The sequence below is a fragment of the Hippichthys cyanospilos genome, chromosome 7 (genome assembly GCF_059441005.1).
Source record: "Hippichthys cyanospilos isolate Australia breed blue-spotted pipefish chromosome 7, RoL_Hcya_1.0, whole genome shotgun sequence".
Taxonomy (NCBI): Eukaryota; Metazoa; Chordata; class Actinopteri; order Syngnathiformes; family Syngnathidae; genus Hippichthys; species Hippichthys cyanospilos.
Window position 1 is genome coordinate 14,970,954 of NC_142375.1, and position 19,386 is coordinate 14,990,339.

The window sequence follows — 19,386 nt, forward strand, 5'->3', positions numbered from 1 at the left end:
ATTTGATTATTTATTTCCCAATGCAGGAAGTGGCTTATCAAAACAAAAAAGGGTCGCCGTTTGTCACCATTTGAAGCGCACATTACCAGTTGTTTAAGCGCATGTCACCGTTTGTAAAACCAATTGGCACCATTTGCAGTGCGCATGTAAACTCTTGCATCACTAATTGTCATTCAGGATTTTATGTCAGTTATCCTTGATATTCATTTTCATTTGGGAATGCATGTCACAATGTGTCATTAAGCCCTTCATCTTGTTTAGTATATAAATTGAGTTCCTTTTGTGAACCATTTGTCTGAAGGTTTAACAACATATGAATAATCATTCTAGTATTTCTGGAATATCAAAGGGGAAACCATATACATGCCCACATAAATTTTGTCGACAATCGATCAAACTTTTTGTATATTAATGCATTCAATGCCAAACACATATTTTGAAGTTTTTAAGAGGCCATGTAGACATTTTATCCCATGACTGGTACTAAATGAATCACGTACTAAAGTACTACTAGTATATATATATATATATATATATATATATATATATATATATATATATATATATATATATATATATATATATATATATTATATAGTACTTATGTACTTAACTATAGTACTTACTTTATACAATAATTACCTCAAGTACTTAAGCAACATATTTTTCAGACTGGAAGGTGCACCTGATAAGTTTAAAAAAAAATGTGTGTGTGTGCGTGCGTATATATATATATATATATATATATATATATATATATATATATATATATATATATATATATATATATATATATATATATATATATGTATTTTAAATAATTTGAGGCATTTATTAAAGTGCCTGGTTACAGCAATAGCATGCTTTCAACACAAATAGAATGCCTGCATGTTTAGAAATAAGAGCAGCACCAACATATTTTCAAAAAAACACACACTTGGATTGTTAGAACACTGCATCAACACAACAGCAATATGTCTGATTGCGTTTACATGTGGAAAGTGCCCCCTAGTGGTGAGAATAACAATAGTTCAAACTACAAATCAATACATTGATAGCATTTTTTTCTGTCTGTTTAAGTGACTAAAAATGTTTCGTTAAACGAGTCAGGTCAACATGGAGGCCAATAGTGACTTTTCCAACAGTGGACCTACAGGACATTTAAACCATTAAACAGCAGCAGTGACAAGTTTATCCAGAGATCAATTTTCGTTGTAAGTGGTAAGATGCTATATAAATGAAGACTAAGGTAGCAAAAAGCACACCTTCTAACTAGATGAGAAAATGGAACACATTGTACAATGTACACAAGCCTTGCTTCAGTGCTGCAGTGGTTTGTGCAGAGCTGTCCATGGTGCTGAAAATATACAATGCTGTCAGATTGTGTGTGAAGGGACTGAGTTGTACTGTATACTTCTGCAAACTTAAACTTATTCCAGTTGTGTTTATATTGACAAAACTATATGAATATGTTTGCATATGCACAGTGAACATGTGCATTCCTTTAAAATGAGTTTAGAGGGTACTTTAGTAAAGTACAATGCAGACAATGCACTTAAACTTCAAAGAATCCAAAAGTGCTGCAACATGTTTCAAGACAGGCAATATTAAAAGCAGACATTAGTACAGCATTTTTAGCTATCTAAACAATTAACACGTTGGGGTGCCCTCTGAACCTCTGAGATGGCGTTCCAAACAAGCCTGGCATTTTCACTAATCATTATTGTCATCGGTAGGTAGAGTCCAAATCTCTACTACAGGCCAAATATTTACATCTTATTATTATTAATTATTATTAATTTTCCACATAGACCTCACAGGTTTCAACTGTGGTACAGAAATTGTAAACCCTAATTAACCCGTACTTGGTCCTGTCTTTGCTACTTAAATATCTGGATGCTTCAGAAGAATGTTACCTTTTTGACCCTCAACAACTGGAAATTAGATACATTTCCTGGTAATGTTATTGGGACTTTAAAATGGACAAAAACATTTCCAATTTAGGGATCCAAATGTCATTTAACATTATGCTTGGCTTCCGCAACGTATTTCATGTCTAATATGCTGACTCCTTCAGCATTGACTGCCACAAGTCAACTGACAAGAAGATAAATGGCTTCTAATGTATGTATGGCCAGAGTGCTGTACTGTATGTGCCTCTGAGCTGAGCTTGATTTTTTTGTGTGTAGGGTCACATACCGACAGACAGAACATTGTCGTTGAGGCTGCAGTGCCGTAAACATGACGATGACAGAGTAGTTCCTGGGCGGGGCTTTGACAAAGCGACGAAACTTGTCACCGTTCATCCGTACGACAGAGCGGCGAGCTGACCACTCCGTCATCTGGTCCACCTTTTCAGACAGAAGGTTCTAGGTATAAAGAGGAAGAAGAAAGACATTATTTTTTTATGGCTATAACTGAAAAATGATTGTATTCTGCTGGATATTTACCCCTAACATCAAACCTTGGGAGGACTCTGGAGAGTTTGACAGATTTTTCTGATTTTGATTTGCATCTCAGGAAAACCAAAAACATCACCAGAAGGAATCCAAAAAACGTTTTTGACATTGTCTTTCTTTGTATGTTATTGAGTGAAAATACCATGTTCTATCAGTGGACTGCTAGCCATAGTGAAGTTTGATTCTGCCATTTTTACAATTCTCCGTATGAGGGGATGCTTCTGCAATAAACATTGTGACTTTAACCAGGCTTGCCCATAATTATGAAAAGTGCTGTCTATACTGGAAAAATGCCTATATGCAATGATTATTTTGCACCAACTATTCATGAGCTGAACTCATCTAAAACGTTCCATTGACATAAACGTCATTGCTAGTGAGAATGTACCTCCTCACAGGCATAATCAAAATTCAGATTAGACAGGATGATTGTTGTGCAGGTGAACCTAGCAATGCGCAACTGGCAAGTGCAACTGTGGTCCATGAATTTACTGTGTATTTCTCTACCATTCTCTACAATAACCAGTCTCCAAATGACTTTCTAAGTACTTGACAGTACTTGCAATAACACCTAGCATGTCATTGACACAGCATTTTAAATGACCTCCTGTCAGACCTTCAAGCGACTCACACACATCATTGTTATGGCTCCTTCTGCTGGCTGGTAAGTAGACACAAACCACGTTCGAAATATACACGTACCCCAAATAACCTCGGTCTAGGACCCTTAAAAATATTTATTTTTGCATTCCAAAGAGGACAGAGGGAATAAAAATAAATCACATCTGGGATGAGTGTGATTATCATACAATCCGGGTTTATGACTCTCCCTTATGCAGCCATGTGTTTGCATAAGGTTATAGGGTGGCTGAATGACTTTGTTACTCCATAGTCTTTCTAAACATATGAACCCTATTTGAATGACGACAAGTTCTGAATAAACAAACAAGTTGCGAGGAATTAAACTTAATCATGCAACAAAATCCTACTTAAAAATGATAAATTATCAGCATAACTGGGGATTTGTCAATGACACAAGCAACATAACACAATGTGAAATTTTCACTTGAATCTGCAGGATGGAAATTCAAACCACAGCCGGTGAATAAGTCCAAAATTTTGTTGGCCTTGGGAATAACCATTTGATATTAACAATGCTAATGCTTACCTTGTCATGTTTGTGTTACCAGTAGTCTGCTGAACATGTGTCTCAGTTTTTTTACAGGTGATTTTAGTTTTAAATTTCATTTTGGTAAAGTCAAAATTAATAGACTTATTGATGACAAATATAAATGGTATGTCATTCGGGATGACGAACACCATGAAATTTCTTGCTCCATCATGCCACCAGATTCATTTCCTTTTCACTTGTTTGGAGGGTACGGCCTACTGAGCCAGGAGTGCAATGGAGGGCAACTGGGCTGATGAATAGTCTTTAAGTGCTATGCTACACTACAGTACACTACACTCTCGGTGGCGGTATGCACCTAGACCTTGCTTTCAATCCGCCAATAACTGAAAACGCGCCTAATGGAGTACACAGGAGAAATAGACTATGGTCCCAAATACACTATGGTCCGATTGCTTTTAAATCATCTGTGTGGCAACATTTTGGTTTTCCAATTGAGGAAAAGGATAACACTTTGACAGATAAGAATTGTCAACTCTGCAAAAAAATATAATAATATATAATAGAGGTTCGTCAACCCCCCTAAAACGGGGTTTAAAAATTAGGGGAAAAAAAGACTTGTACTTGGAGAAATACTGTAGTTACAACATTGTTTGATACCTGAATTACCAAAAGAGGGCTGTATTGATTTTTTCTAACCAGTCAGAAACTTGCTCTGTTCACCTCCCACATGAAAAGCCAACAGGATTTTTTCAAGCCACAATCTTCAGCTCTCTATGCTTTGAAAGTGCTTCTATTGTAAGCGAATGGATCTCGGCTTTGGCCATCCGTCCCCAATACTGTTTGCTCCAATTTTCCCATTCAAAAGAGGGATTACTTAAAATTGGCTCAGTATAACAGCGGACAAAGCACTCATCTTTCAACTCTCTTACACACATGTTCGTGTAAACACCCACAGGAGTTCAGCTTGTATCCCACTGAGGGGTGAACGTTTAGGAGTGTTGGCGGAGCATGGGGCCGGGTGCATTTGTCAGCCGTGCTATTGTAATTGTGTTCCCTTTTTGTTATTTTTCGTCACAGGATGAATATGCAACAATTGCTGTGATTTGCTTGCTTTCACACATGTATAGCAAATGACATTGGAAATTAAAATTGATTGTAAAATTCATGCAGGTTTTATCAGTTTGACTGGAACACAACATTTACTTTTTGTATATTTTCTTGAACAGAGCTTAAATTAAAAATTGCACCTGTATCAGAATGAATTGTGTGGGACATTTAACATTACATTGTACTGAATATTCAAGCCAACAATTTATTATTTGCTTTAATTTGCTTTAATTTAATTGAGTGCCAGTGGTTGAAGGCAATCGGGTGTGTGATATTAACCATATACCAATTACATTTTTTTTTCTCTATTTGTCTCTTCTTGTTGTTATTTCCATCAGTCAACTCCATTGAATTAGAACCAAATTTCATATTTCCGGCTTGAAGTTTGCCTTCCCACAAGCTACCATTCCCAGAAATAACATAAGCTGACAGTGAAGGGGGGAGATTTGTCATCCGAGCTGGCAAATAACAAATACATCAAATCAAAGCATTTTTCTACTGCCATTGTCCATACACCATCCTGCCCATCACCCTCGGGTGGGATGATTTTGTCTAATTTCTTTTTTCATATTTTTATATTTTGTGGCCACACATAAATGCAGCTGTGTTTCTGTCAGCGGTGCCCAAAAATATCTTTCAGTATCAGCTGCATGCTCAGTCAAATAGCTAACTTTCATCGCATGGTTTGAAGACTATTTAGGAAGAGATAAGAGAAAAGGAAAAGGGAGAAGATAAAAAGAATGCATAGGCAGACACTCACATGAGGAAAAATACCTAATTATAAACACAAAAAAAAACTGATCGAAATAAAGACATATTTTTAAGACTGTTTATAAAAAGAAATCAAACAGATTGTTTTAAAATAAGTCACGAAAAACAAAGTTCATTTTGCAAGGCCAGCAGATTTGACAAGCCAGACTAGGAATGGCTGTTTTTTTTTTTTTTTTAACTGTTATTTTTATTGCTCTATATGTCAAGAGATTAAAAAAAAAAAAAATCAAACTCAGAAAAAAAGTTAATAAAATGCTTCATCATGAATAATCATTCAGTATAATAGAAGAGAACCAACAGCTATGTAAACAAATACAAGAATCAATTATGTAAACAACTAACATTTTGACTGTTTCAGGGCTATAATGAAACGTGTATATGAGAAGTCAAAATTGTGGCAGATAGCAAAATGTGAAAATAGTTTTATAAATGTACTATTTAAGAACCTCTACTGAGTAGGCGTCGTATAGAATGACACGCATAACAAATGATTTTGCATTCCAAACTGCGCATAAAATATGAACTCACCATGAACAACTAATTAATGGGAGCCCTCAGCTTGTTTCCCTCCTCACACAGATCTCACAAAATTTACCTTTATGGATTTGGCATTTAGAATATCTTCAAACAAAGAGATGCGACATGATATTCCGTTAAGGTCTATTAAAATGACCACTGGAGGGACACATCAGCTAATGTTTTATTATGACCTTAGCTTGATGAGGTAGTTCGATGTGAATAGGCCATCATACTGATTAACGAGCTAAAGAGTTTTCAGAATAAAGTCAAAAGAGAAAAGGTGCAGTCCGGCATCTTTTTTTTTTTTAGTGTTAAAAAAGGCAGTTTAAGAGTCTGTGGTATCGTGTAACAATGGTATGTTTGACTAGGTTAACAAGTAAGGTAGTTGCATAAATAAGCTTGATTTGAGTCTGTACTGAGCTGCACTGAGACTAGTTGCCCGGTCAGTAATAAGAACAGCTGGGAGGGGGTGTGGCCACTAGTTGCTCCGTTGAAATGATCATCCGCAATCAAACTCCTCATTAGACACATGATCTGTCAACCATGGTTGAAAGAGCCTTTCTTCTTGCCGCTTGTTTATTTCAGTGATGTCTGCGGTTAAGATGCAAGCGTCTTTTCTGCAATCGTTAAGAGTTTCAATCACTCTAAAAATAATGTGTTTAAATATTTTAAACTGCAAAACCAGCGGACCCAGCATCCAGAGTATGGCGCGCACAAATTTGCCTATGCATATATGGTATTTTCAAACATAATTCTTTTTTCAATATTTCTATTTTTTTCGTTGGGTTTGTATTGTGTAGTATCATATTTAATATAAATACATTTGTGACAATTTTTTTAACTTTTAAATTAATTTACATACTTTTTGTATGTTTTGTATGTAAGATAATATAGCTTGGCAGAAAACATTTACCGCCACTTTTCAAGAGACCCCAAAATTGTCACGTGTGTTCAACCATTACTTACATCATCAAAGACATAGGGCCACTGTCAACACTATAGCTTGTCAACGACCGTGTGCACACATGTAGACTGACTAATACTTTTTTCTTTACCAAATTGTGACTGATAAAGTGTCAATTAGAAGCCAGTGATATGTAAATTGTTTCAGATTTTTGTCTAAATTAATTCAGATTGGGAATGCCATTTTTTTTTCAGACCTGTACCAGTACAAGTACTCAAATCCTGTAGTCAGCTATACTAATACCATGTTTGATAAACAAACATGACTGATTACTGCATTTTAATAAAAGACTGACCTATTCCAACAGCATTGTTGAAATTTCAAAAATTAACAACAATTTTCCATTCTTTTGAATTTGCAATTTCTTTTTCGAGAGCGGATGATACCAGACCTGACTGACATTCCAAGTACCAGCACCTTGAAAGAAGACCAGATAATGGCTTGATACCGATACATGGCATTGGCAGTCGTCCTGCTTCAAATGGAGATTGAGGGGAGCGATACAGTTCTCCTCTGCTGCAGCAACCAATCACATTTCCTGCTTTGTGGGCTTTCGCATCAATATAATTTTGCTCCTGTGGCTAACTACCACAGGCTATGTGGCTAACATATTATCATATGCTACTTTCACGGTGCGTTTTATGTGATATTGCTTGAGGTAGGATGGCAGATGTCCATAGAGCTGGTGTGTGGGACAATATGAAACAAACGTACTTTGCTCCCTGTACAAACAAAGTTGGCTGTCTGGAAGTTTTCGGCTTTCGCTATGAGCGGGCCAGAGAGTGAGCAAGAGAGATTAATTGAGTTGAAACTACAGTCCATCCCTCAGTTAATTTAAAATGTATATATATTTTTTAAATATTGTTGTGCTGTATATTCATAATTTATACATTTTTCAGTTTAGATTGGGTGTATCCAAGACGGAAGAAATTTATGTTAATTGGTGAGCAAATCCTGTTTTTGCTAACTGAAGGTTTTTCTTTTATTTAGCACGTATACTGTATATTTTAATTTAGCATATATGCCATATACCGTCATACAGCAATACCTCAATATTTTTGCTCAATGTTATCATACCGTCAGAATCTGATATCGTCCCATGCCAATAACACACACACACACACACACACACACACACACACACACACACACACACACAAAGTGCATGTACACACACATGCATAGTTTAAAAGGGACACTGTGTAAGATTTAGACTGTGTTTGATCATGGACAGCAGGAGGTGCTACATTTGCTATTGTCCGTAGCTATAACAAACATGGCAGCCTCCGGAGAAGTGCCACCCATCATGTAATATCATTTAATAACTAGACCTACGATTACAATTAAAACATACTTTTGGTCGTTAAGCACACATTAATTAGCAAGCTTTTGAAGTTTATAATCATTTAATGTATTTCTTTTTAATGAAAAACGGTTTATATCTTACGCAGTGTCCCTTTAAAGCCCTAACACAGAGTTTTGCCAAGCTTTGTGCCACTGAATCACAAAGAGTAAGAGATTTATCATTTACTTGTGACAGGCAGCATGGACACCCACCAAAACTTCTTACACTCAGCATTACAGTAAGGGTCCTCTGTAAACCTTTCACTCAGACATTATAGTCATCACTATACTGTATTGTGACTGTATGTGTGTGTCAATGAAGAGTTATGTGTTTTGATGGGAGGCTGGGTAAAAGTTTTAAACAAGAGTATGTGTTCAGCCTATGAAGTGTCACAGCAACACAGAGGCTGTCTGGGAGGATAAGAGAGTGACGTCTTATCAGCCACAAGCCAGACACACAAACACACATTCCTGCTCATGAACACATTCCTGCCCACAAACACACACACCCGACATACAGTGTGCACAATAGGAAATCACACTCGCTCATATCAGCTATATAGCAACACTTGACACTTGTCTCCCTTTGGGAAGAGAGGGTTGTGGGTGGGAGCAACAAAGAGGGAAGAAAGAAGGAGGGGGTTAAAGGCCTGGGGGACAAGGCTGCAAAGTGAGCGGTGAAGAATGAAAATGTAAAACTGATGAGGTCAGTAGAAGTGATAGTGAAAGACAAAGTAGCTAAAAGAAGCGTGGTATTTGTTTGGAGATCAAGAATGATTAGCAGAGGCTGGCATTACTTATCACAATGTAGAATGGCAGAGAGACTTTCCACTGCCAATTGAGCACAAAGCAGTACTTATAAAGTTTTTGCCTGATTTTGATTTGAAGGTAGCGTGACGCAATCGGATGTATACATGTAGAGCTGAGCATGCGACACAACAGGTGCACTAAACGAAGCAGGTTGGATCTGATTGGTGTACACCCATCAGGGGGGTTGACTGCTAAGGTGTATTTTTTTTCCTCCTCAGAAAAAGAGCAGTGCACAGAAGGAGAGGGCAGCTGTGACTCATGCAGGAGAGAAGCAGTGAGCAGCCCATAAAAGTGAGTAAAGGGATGCTGAGGATGTCACAGCTGCTGGCTTGTCATAGTTTATTCATAGCCTTTTTAACACTCATATTATCTGTGTTTTCTCTATGTTTTATGACTTTAGTATATACATATCATAATAACCCTAACCCTAACCCAAGTATAAACTTGATAAATTCAGCAACGAGTACTATATGATGCAACAGGATGACGTAAAGAATTTTCAATTCAATTTTATATTATTTTATATTCAATTTTTGTGTACTTATGTGTGCATTGGACCATGCATCCCTGTCAATTGGCATGTGGCTGCTAAGAGAGAGAGAGAGAGAGGTATATCGATGTATATATAGATAGAGAGAGAGAGAACGAGAGAGGTATATAGATGTATAGATAGATAGATAGATAAATATAGATAGATAGATAGATAGATAGATAGATAGATAGATAGATAGATAGATAGATAGATAGATAGATAGATAGATAGATAGATAGATAGATAGATAGATAGATAGATAGATAGATAGATAGATAGATAGATAGATAGATAGATAGATAGATAGATAGATAGATAGATAGATAGATAGATAGATAGAGATTCCCCCTCCCCAAGGTAAAAGCAGATACAGTAGTCACAAATGTTTAAATTGGATTCAACCTAATAATAAAGGGGGACCAAAGAAACCTGACAATATTTTCAGTTAAGCGACTGAAGTTCTAAGCAGTTGGACAACTCTTGAAATCTAATCGATTAATGAATCATCAAAAATAATTGTTTAATTAAGTAATTTTTTTGGGGTGGATCTAATTAAAAGCAATTCAATTCTAATTATTTTCAAATTTCCAGAAAAATTGATGGAATAATGGAGAGAATAATGGAGAGGATCATCAATTTTGTTAGTGACTACCTTATCTAGCCAATGTCTCCAGAGATGTTTAACCATGTTAGTCTTGCAGATTCCTTTCCTACCTAATCCTACTGGTGGTGTTGCACGTCATTCATTTTAAATTAACAAAGCTAAGCCACACTTGTCACTGGACCGTATGTATGGCAGCATATTAAATATTTCCGGTGGGAATGTTTCCAGTCTGCAGTTGTTGCAAGCGACTTGGAAGCTTGCTATGGGAAAAATGTCCTCATTCTTGAAATATGTGTTAATGTGGTTTTACGTAATATGTACCGGATATTTACCCGTGCACTAATCATGGTGTCTGATGAGCATGTTGATGTGGCACACCTGCGAGGTGGGATGGATTCAGCAAAGCAGAGGTGCTCACTATCACACATCTAGTCGGATTTGTGAACAATGTTTGAGAGAAATGGTAATATTGTGTATCTGGAATGATTGTTAGATCTTTTTGTCCATCTCATGAAAAATGAGAGCAAAAACAAAAGTGTTGTGTTATTTTTGTTGAGTGTAGTATGTACCGAATATTCAACAGTTTGGTTTGGTGTTTTTCAAGGTGGCATGCCAGCCATAATATTCAGTGATTCAACTAATCTTTTTATTTCAACATGTTTACCCGTGAGCCGGTAATATAAAGGAGATTTTACTACGGCAATATGAAATCGGGTATGGCTGTTTGTTTCTCTCTCTTTTTCTGGTTCTCCCTCGTCATCTCCCTGGCATGCAAAGTGCAGCTTTGTCCATTTGCATCACAAAGCTGTAATAGCTTTCTCTACTTCTATGATATGTGATATGATGCTTTAATTGCTTTACCGGCACTGCAGTAATTTGAAAAGGTAAAGTGTTATTTATGGTAACTTGACATCATTCCAGTAGGCACAGAGTAAATTTTGAAGAGTTTCATGTTGTCAATGTGATCGCTCTGCATAGTGACCATCAGAAAATGTCGCAAGCATAAAATCCGCAGGATGACATACTCTGTTCTTTTTTGTTGTTGTTGATAGGCCATCTATTGAAATTTTGAATCCACCCATCTGTCTGTCCACACATTGTCCGTCTGTCCCAGGTTATTGATGTTTCCAAAGCTTTATAAAATAAAGCCCAGGGCTACAACTAACAATCATTTTGATCATCAATAATCGTATTCAATATTTTTTGATGAATCGATGGTTTGGATTAAAAAAATTATAATAACAATAAGTACCATGACTTTATTCACAAATGTTGTTTCAAATTGTTATGAATTAATGATTTAGTTACCGGTTTGGTGCATAATATGTCAAATAAATAGGCCAAAAATATCGACTGTTGTTTCCAAAGTAAACACAAAATCTGTCTGCTTTCATAGAGGATGACAGAACAAAGAAAATGTTTACCGTTATGAAGACAAATTTCTAAACACTTGGAGACTAGTGAATAAAAAAAAAAAAAAACAGATTATTTAAATATAATGAGGAAATAAGTCATTTTATTAATGGTTGGCACCTCTTTTCAATAACTGTTCATGGACCAAGAAAATGCATTTTCAATTTCCTTAACATTTACTAGGGTTTTTCATGACCATACAACCTCTGTTTACTGTTCATTGGCTGAATGAAATTAGATTTGGCTATCAAATCAGAGCTGCAACCTTCATAACATAATTTATGCATGCTAGTGTTCACCCATGCTTTGAATATTTGAAGTATGCTGTAGGCATAAACTCGACCTCAAAAGCTCAAGTTAAAACCTCTGCATAAACTGATTTCTGGAATGCCAGAAAATGATCCAATTGTTGAGTAATTGGTCAGAATCTGACTACCTTTCCTTGTACTACTTTGAATGTGCATTATCTAGGACAGTGGTACTCAAAGTGGGGTCCGCGGACTCCCAAGGGTCTGTGGCCTGACTGCTGGGGGTCCATGAAATAATTTTTGTGTTTTTCAACTGATTTAGTTTATTTTCAAGTTACAGATTTTTTATTTGTGCCTTGTTTGGCTTAGTCTAGCTGCTGTTGAGTCTAGTGCAGTTTGTAGTGGGGAAGGAGGAGGAGCTCCAGTTGCGTGCTCAGGCCTTCTCTTTGTCAGATTTAGCCCACGAGTGCGAGTTGTGTTTTCTTCGTTGGAATATTGTCAATTGGTCCAATTTATGACTGTCGATAACATGCTGGGTAATGGTAGTTTTTATCTTTAGCATATTATATAGTGTTGCCTTGTATTTGTTTGGCTCGTTAGCATTTTTGTTTGTGCTTCGTATTTCCTTTTGGTAAATATTATATAGGACAAACTATTTTGAGAAAAGGAAGTTGCAATTGAGATACAGGTTTTTCAGTTCATATGTCAACAAAAATAAATAAATAATCCAAAATTGGCAAAGGACATGGTGGAAGAAGGAGGAATAGAAGTAAAATGACTTGGAAGCAATCAGTCACAAAGAGAACAACACCACAACTGCTGCATCAATAATTCACATATACTACAACTAATGAGTGTGATCCAAACAAATCACGCCTGAATAACAGATGCTTTTCCGTTGTAGCTTGTCTTGGATTGTCACTAAAGTATGGGAATGAAGGAAGGTGATACAATATTCATCTCTTCAACACTTGAAACATACACATTCATTTTCATGAGCTGGAAGAAAGGGAGAATCAACAGAGACGGACTGAGAACTAGCATGAATGTATAAAGCAAGAGAGTGGAATACTGAAAGAAAAAGACATTTTAGACGAGACAAACAGAATGTGAGAAAGAAGAAATAGAGAGAGAGAGAGTCATGAAAGGAGATTCTGTCCTTCTGTTTTGTGGAATAAGCAACTGCTGCTGAAGTGCAGGTGATAAGTGAACATTCACAACAGCACCCACAAATCCATGGAACCACAATTCAAGTTTTCCACACAGCACAATCTCAGTCCCTGACTTGTCTCTAAAATGGACTTTAAAGCGGGGGCGGCAGAAGCTCAGCTTGTAAAGACTTTTAGCCGAAAACAAGGAAATGGGGACTAGTAGAGGTGCGAGTCTGTTTCCTGAACACTGTCAAAGTGACAAAACACCACCAAACTGCTCCCATGTTCCTCTATGATTGGATTCAAATCCACTGAGAGGTGGAGAATTGAAATGCACTCAGGATGCACGTAAACCTTTCAATTGATCTTTTTCTATTAGTTTTCGTATGTTTGTAATAATGAACAACAATTTACAAAATTAAAAATGTGCATTTTTGATTGGGATTACTGTGTTTAATAAAGTAATCGGGCTACTTCCCTTGGACTCATACCACATGTAAATACATGAATCACCAGGAAGAACATACATTAACAATAAAAGCGATGACTGACAGCAAGACAGACAAAGTTTCGTCGATTAAGAGACATAACCTGAGGTAGCCTCGATATGACATGCATTTAGAAGAGGATTTTTAACTTGTTCAATACCAAATACATACATACATTTTTTTTTTTTTTTTGCGATTTCAGACATTCAAACCCAGGATGGCTTAAGGTGTCTCTAAAAAATATTGGTACCAAATGAATGATGTACTCTTACTACTAATTACATAATACCTTGAAGTAATCGATCACATTAAGTATTAAAGTACCTTAAGTGATTGAAACGTACTAAAGCACCTATACATGTTAGATCCATGTTGTTATTGTGGGTGACAACTATATTTGACATTGTGGTAATTAGCTAATTAGGCATGTAATTGAAGGCTACAACAGCTGTAAATGGTTAGGATACATAAAAGTAAGATTAATAAGCCCATTCATTGTTTTGTCCTTGGAAATTGTTGTGAACTTCAAAACCCTTAATAATAAGCAGCGGAAACACTCAATTAAGTACAGGCCAAAGATGAAACCAAGAGTCAATAGTGCTTGCACAGTGTTAAAGATTTCTAAGACATAATCTAAAGTCAGCAGGTATAGCTCGGCCTATGACCTCAAAATGAAAGGCTTACTCGGTAGTTTATTACGGCTTTATTTTAATGATTACGTTGGTCCCTGGGAGCAGTCTCACAAACAGTACTTTGCAAACTCTGTCGCTTTGTAGATATACAAGTCTCAAGATATCAATAATTCTACTTGCATCTGACTAGCTGCCTTGGACATTTTGTCCTCTCTTTGCCCCTTGCTGACTCCAGATGCCTCAATATAGGAAGTGCTTACATTGGTTCTTTATTTGTGCAGTAGTCAGCCTTAAGACAGAAACACAACACAAGCCAGATATAATATCTAGCAAAGCTGAGGTGATGAACGAGCAAGAGTTGAAGGGCTATAAATATTCTTCGCTCTCCATGACTATTTCCTCCATTTCCTGAGGGGTATATAACAGGATTGAGAGAGGCGAGGGTCCAGCACTGCTGCCCTAAGTTCCTTTCCAAAAAATTGTTTCATTTCTTTTCTCCTGTCTGTCAGTCTCAATGCTGAACTCTCGCCTTTTCCCTTTGGACTCAATTTTATCTTAAGCCATCTATACAGATACATAAGTTCTGGTGTACTCTGCCAAGGAAGAAAAGAAGAATATCTCATGTCTGTGGATGTTAAATTCCCAAAAACAAAAAACATTTTAAGCACACTCAGCCTTAACTGTCTTCCTTCAGTTTATATTTACTGCAAATTTGTGTCGATAAAAACTCAACACTCTATGCGAGTTAAAGTGAGTCTCTAAGCCATACCAGAGCAAAGTATCCACCACAGTCAAAATCCAGTCCTGTGATCTTTACTAAACAGCTCAAATCAGATCAAGAAATAAAAACAAACCAGTATTGATCGTGATGCTGATTTTATTTTGAAAGGGGAATTTTTACTCCGTATGCATACGAAAGAAACTGTGAAACACGGCCTCTAAATTAAGCTCAAATTTGAACGCCTCGTTACGAAAAATTCAGCTTACGAAACGCCTCGGCGGAAAGATATTTTACCTAGTAACGAGAAAATTCAAGATACGAAAGGTGACTGCTGGCAAATGAGACACGAGACACCAGTGCACATGCAGACACAGCGTAATATGTTATCACAACCCGTGATGTCTACCGTATTCATTACCGTTTGTGATGCATTTTTATAATACCTGCCAAAAAAACGAGATAATAGTTTTTGCCTTGATGTTTGCTGTAGGCTTCCACTTTTCATCTTTACTTGTTTCATCCATACTTCCCACCAACAATTTACACCGTAGAACTAAAAAAAACAAAATTGACCTTAGGTACGGCTAACATTGTACATATTCACATAAAAACACATGCAACATACCACTTTGGGCTGCCGCGTCTGACGTTAGCGTTGTTAGCACATTGTTAGCACTTTAGCAATGGCATCACACAGAAAGCACTTTGCATAACCCCAGACTAAAGTAAATTTACATTTTCAAAAAATCTCAAAACATTCAAAAAGGTGTCTGTCTCTCTGCACTCATCATGAACACACCAGGACCATCTCAAAGCAAAATAAAGGCTATTGGTCGGAGTCACTAATATGGCGACATACTAAAGACTTGATCTCGTGTGAGTGCTTACAATACCGTATTTATTGTGCATGTTTGTGCATAATTTAAAATTTAATTGGTTAGCCAAGGGTTCCAAGATTGCTAATGATGTTAAAGGGAGAAGTAAGGTGATGATTAGTATGGAAACAAAGGTAGAGATAATCACGAAAAATAAAGAGGGCTAGGCTAGGCTACCCGTGCTAGGGATTTTGGCAGTAAGTAGCTCAAGTCAATGTCACTTGTCTCTTAAATGTTTAAAGATAAAGGCATACTGTGAATTTTATTTCGTGCAAATTTGCTGCTTGTGCACATCAAAGGTAAAAGCTTGTAAAATATGTACTTTTAATTATGTAAGGAACAGTGAGTTGAAGAAATATGCTACATAAACAAAGCTTATTTTCGTTGCCTCTTTGATCAACTATTCACTGTCTTATAGAATGCCTTTCTATCAGTGGTTAATCACTGTATGTATTTATTAGTTCTTTGTTTCGCTCTTCCTCTTTCAACTCACTGTGACATATTCACTTTGTTAATTTGTCCACTCAATTATGTGTGTGGACATGAAGTGTTCTGTCAATATCTTCTTTATGTACTCCATTCTGTTTCCCCACTTAATCTGTTTTCTATTTATATGCAAAGTTAATTCAGAAGAAAGGTGCTGATCAGGCAAGGCAGCATGGAAGTTTAATGCAATGTTTTTTAATCATTCGATGAATAGTAAAATATAAGAATACCATGACACCGGAATTGGGAAAACAGTCCCTTGAATCCTGTTTCGAACATGATGAAACTTGTTGACTTTAATGCAGCAAATATTGATATTTAATCAGTGACTAACTGCTGCAAACAGTCAACAGAAGAGATGAGACATAGTTTTCAGAGGAAAATAAAACACCTGACAAATGCAAATATCTTAACGGTTATTGCTACGGATGGGCAGCCCAGTATTTCAATTTACGTGTATCTTGTCACGATGAGAAATGTCATGGCATTCTAAACTCGCATGATTTAATCATAAGAGAACTCGCCCACCCCTAATATTTATAAGGTTTATGGAGATGCTTTGTTGGTGGTTCAATCAGAGGGAGTAAACGTCAACATCATTGACATTCACCATAACACAAGAAGACCATTTTTACAGAAGGACATTTCAATTACAGCCAATCCCTCTAAAAAAAAAATCCAATGTGTCGAATGTTAAAAAAATATCACCAACAAATATCAAACACATCTGAAGAATGAAAGTGTTGTATCAATCCACAAACGATGACATATAACCAAAAAAAGTATGGCATGAAATCACAGCTTTGCTATTTATGTTACTAGTTATGTTATGTTAAAATCCATCCATCCATTTTCTAGAGCCGCTTATCCTCACAAGGGTCGCAGGCTTGCTGGTGCCTATCTCATCTGGCATCGGGCAGTAGGCAGGGGACACCCTGAACTGGTTGCCAGCCAATTACAGGGTACACAGAGACAAACAACCATTCACGCACCCAATCACAGCTCAGGACAATTTAGTATGTTCAATTCACCTTCCATGCATGTTTTTGGAGTGTGGGAGGAAGCTGGAGTGCCTGGAGAGAACCCACGTGGGCTCAGGGAGAACATGCAAACTCCACACAGGAAGACCGGAGCCAGGTGGATTTGAACTGTGAGGCGGACATGCGATTCACTGCGCCACCAATGTTAAAATCCCTAATGTTGAAACTAAATCAAATAACTATGCTATGCTCTATTACTTGTTCTACACAAACTTAAGAAACACAATAATGTTGTTATTTTTTTTTCATCACAGAATATCATCACTGCTAACTTTGTAGGCATAAGAACAGATGACTGTATACACAGGTGTTATACCTAATCCTAGCAAACAAGTCACAATATGTTTGTTTCTGTCTTTTTGTTTTGTTTCGGTTTTCACGAGTTTCAAAAATATGTCATTCATCCAGGTACTTTGTTTGGCCATCATTATGTACCTTTTCCCATTTTGGCGTTAAACAAAAATGAAAAAGAAAAAAGTGCTTTTCAAGACCATCAAATGAGTCTTTTGAATGGAAGATACGCAAAGAAATTCGTTTATTTTAGCGACGTGAGTTGTATACTGATCTCATACGTGTTTTCCCCTGCTGTGACCTCACGTCTTTCATTCTTCAACGTAATATATGCAGACAAATCTACAGAAATCTAATAATTACTACACGTCCAAGACATAAAATTCAGCTAAAATTCTGAGCGTTTTCAAATAAGGACGAAACCAAACGGTTTATATCCTCATTCAATTATCATTTGGCATCGGTACCGCGTATTTGACCTACATGATGTATCGACACGTCATTATTCTCCGAGAGGGGGAAAAAAAAAAAAAAAACTTTTCAGCGGTTTGAACGTTACCTCTTTCTTCTTCTGTCCACCTCCAGACGGCAGCGATAACATCAAAACGAAGAAAACAGACAGAACCAGGAGACCGGCGGAAGATTTCATCCAGACAGACGCCATGATGGAAGGATGCTCTGGTCACGAGATTCCTCTCTGCAAAGCAATTGGGTGCTACTCGGACCAATCGACGCAAGGAGATTTTACTCGCAAACACTTCTGGGTATTGAAGTTTTTTTTTTCAAGCAGAAGTTTGACTCAAAATGTCAACGAAGGATCGAAACGTATCATTAGTATTGATTTGTAGAATCATCTGCCAAGTTGCAATAATTAATTAGCCAGTTTACTAAATACACAAATGCATTTGCATTTAACACAACATTTTCTGTAACTAACTAATAATATATGAAAAAATAACCAGGTGAAAAGAGTGCCCCATAAAGCAGAAAAGCAATGATACAGAATTGAAACACTATATTATATGCAAACTTCAACAGATTCTTTTTACATCACATTGTTAGCACAGCACAAAGGCATATTATATATCTATAGATGATGTGCTGCACTCCATTAAGCATCCATCCATTTTCATGTACCAATTGGGTGAGAAATCTAGTAATCACAGCAGATTTAAACAACTATTCACACCTAAGGACATTTGGAGTGTTCAATTAACCTACATTACATGTTTTTAGAATTTGGAAGAAAAATAGAGTACCTCGAGACAACCCACGCGGGCAGAATTAGAACATGTAAACTCCCCAAAAGAAATCTGGGAACTACCACTCCTAAACTGCGATGCATATGTGTCCATGTAATCATCACTCATAGATTCAGCAGAGTATTTCAAAGTCATTTCTGAGGGGATTGAGATGTACAACTGCTCACTGAATCAATTGTTTTGGTTGGTGCCACTGAAATAATGAATTACTTTGGTTGGTCTTTTGCCCCAAAGTCTTTAAACTGCTTAGAAAGAAAAACAGTCACAAACCTCCTTATCCATTTTACATTTAAATGCATGCATGCATCCAGTAAAATCTCATTGGCATGACAAAATTGTGCAGAGATGCTCCTGACAGTTGCACTATTATATACAGCAGTTTGTAGGTGGGATATGTACCCAGATATCCAAAGTTAGCTTTTATTTCTCACTAACCCACTTACAGCATGCTGTATATCCAAATCTCATTTATTCTTTCACTCATAATTTTCCAGATTTCCATGAGAGAAGTAAGTAAATTGCTTAGCAGTCTTTGTT

The 19,386-nt window shown here is 36.7% G+C and overlaps 1 protein-coding gene across 1 annotated transcript in view; it reads right to left on the reverse strand.

Annotated features, from left to right (window-relative positions):
* Positions 1-18,281, reverse strand: part of LOC148421216 (dolichyl-diphosphooligosaccharide--protein glycosyltransferase subunit TUSC3) — a 38,763-nt gene extending 20,482 nt beyond the window's left edge. The window contains exons 1-2 of the mRNA XM_088419588.1: positions 18,147-18,281; positions 2,200-2,369 (exon numbers count right to left, since the gene is read on the reverse strand). Of these exons, the coding sequence (XP_088275714.1) occupies positions 2,200-2,369; positions 18,147-18,251 (275 nt within the window). The 5' untranslated portion in view covers positions 18,252-18,281. The remainder of the gene's footprint in view (positions 1-2,199; positions 2,370-18,146) is intronic.
* Between the last annotated feature and the right edge of the window lie 1,105 nt (positions 18,282-19,386).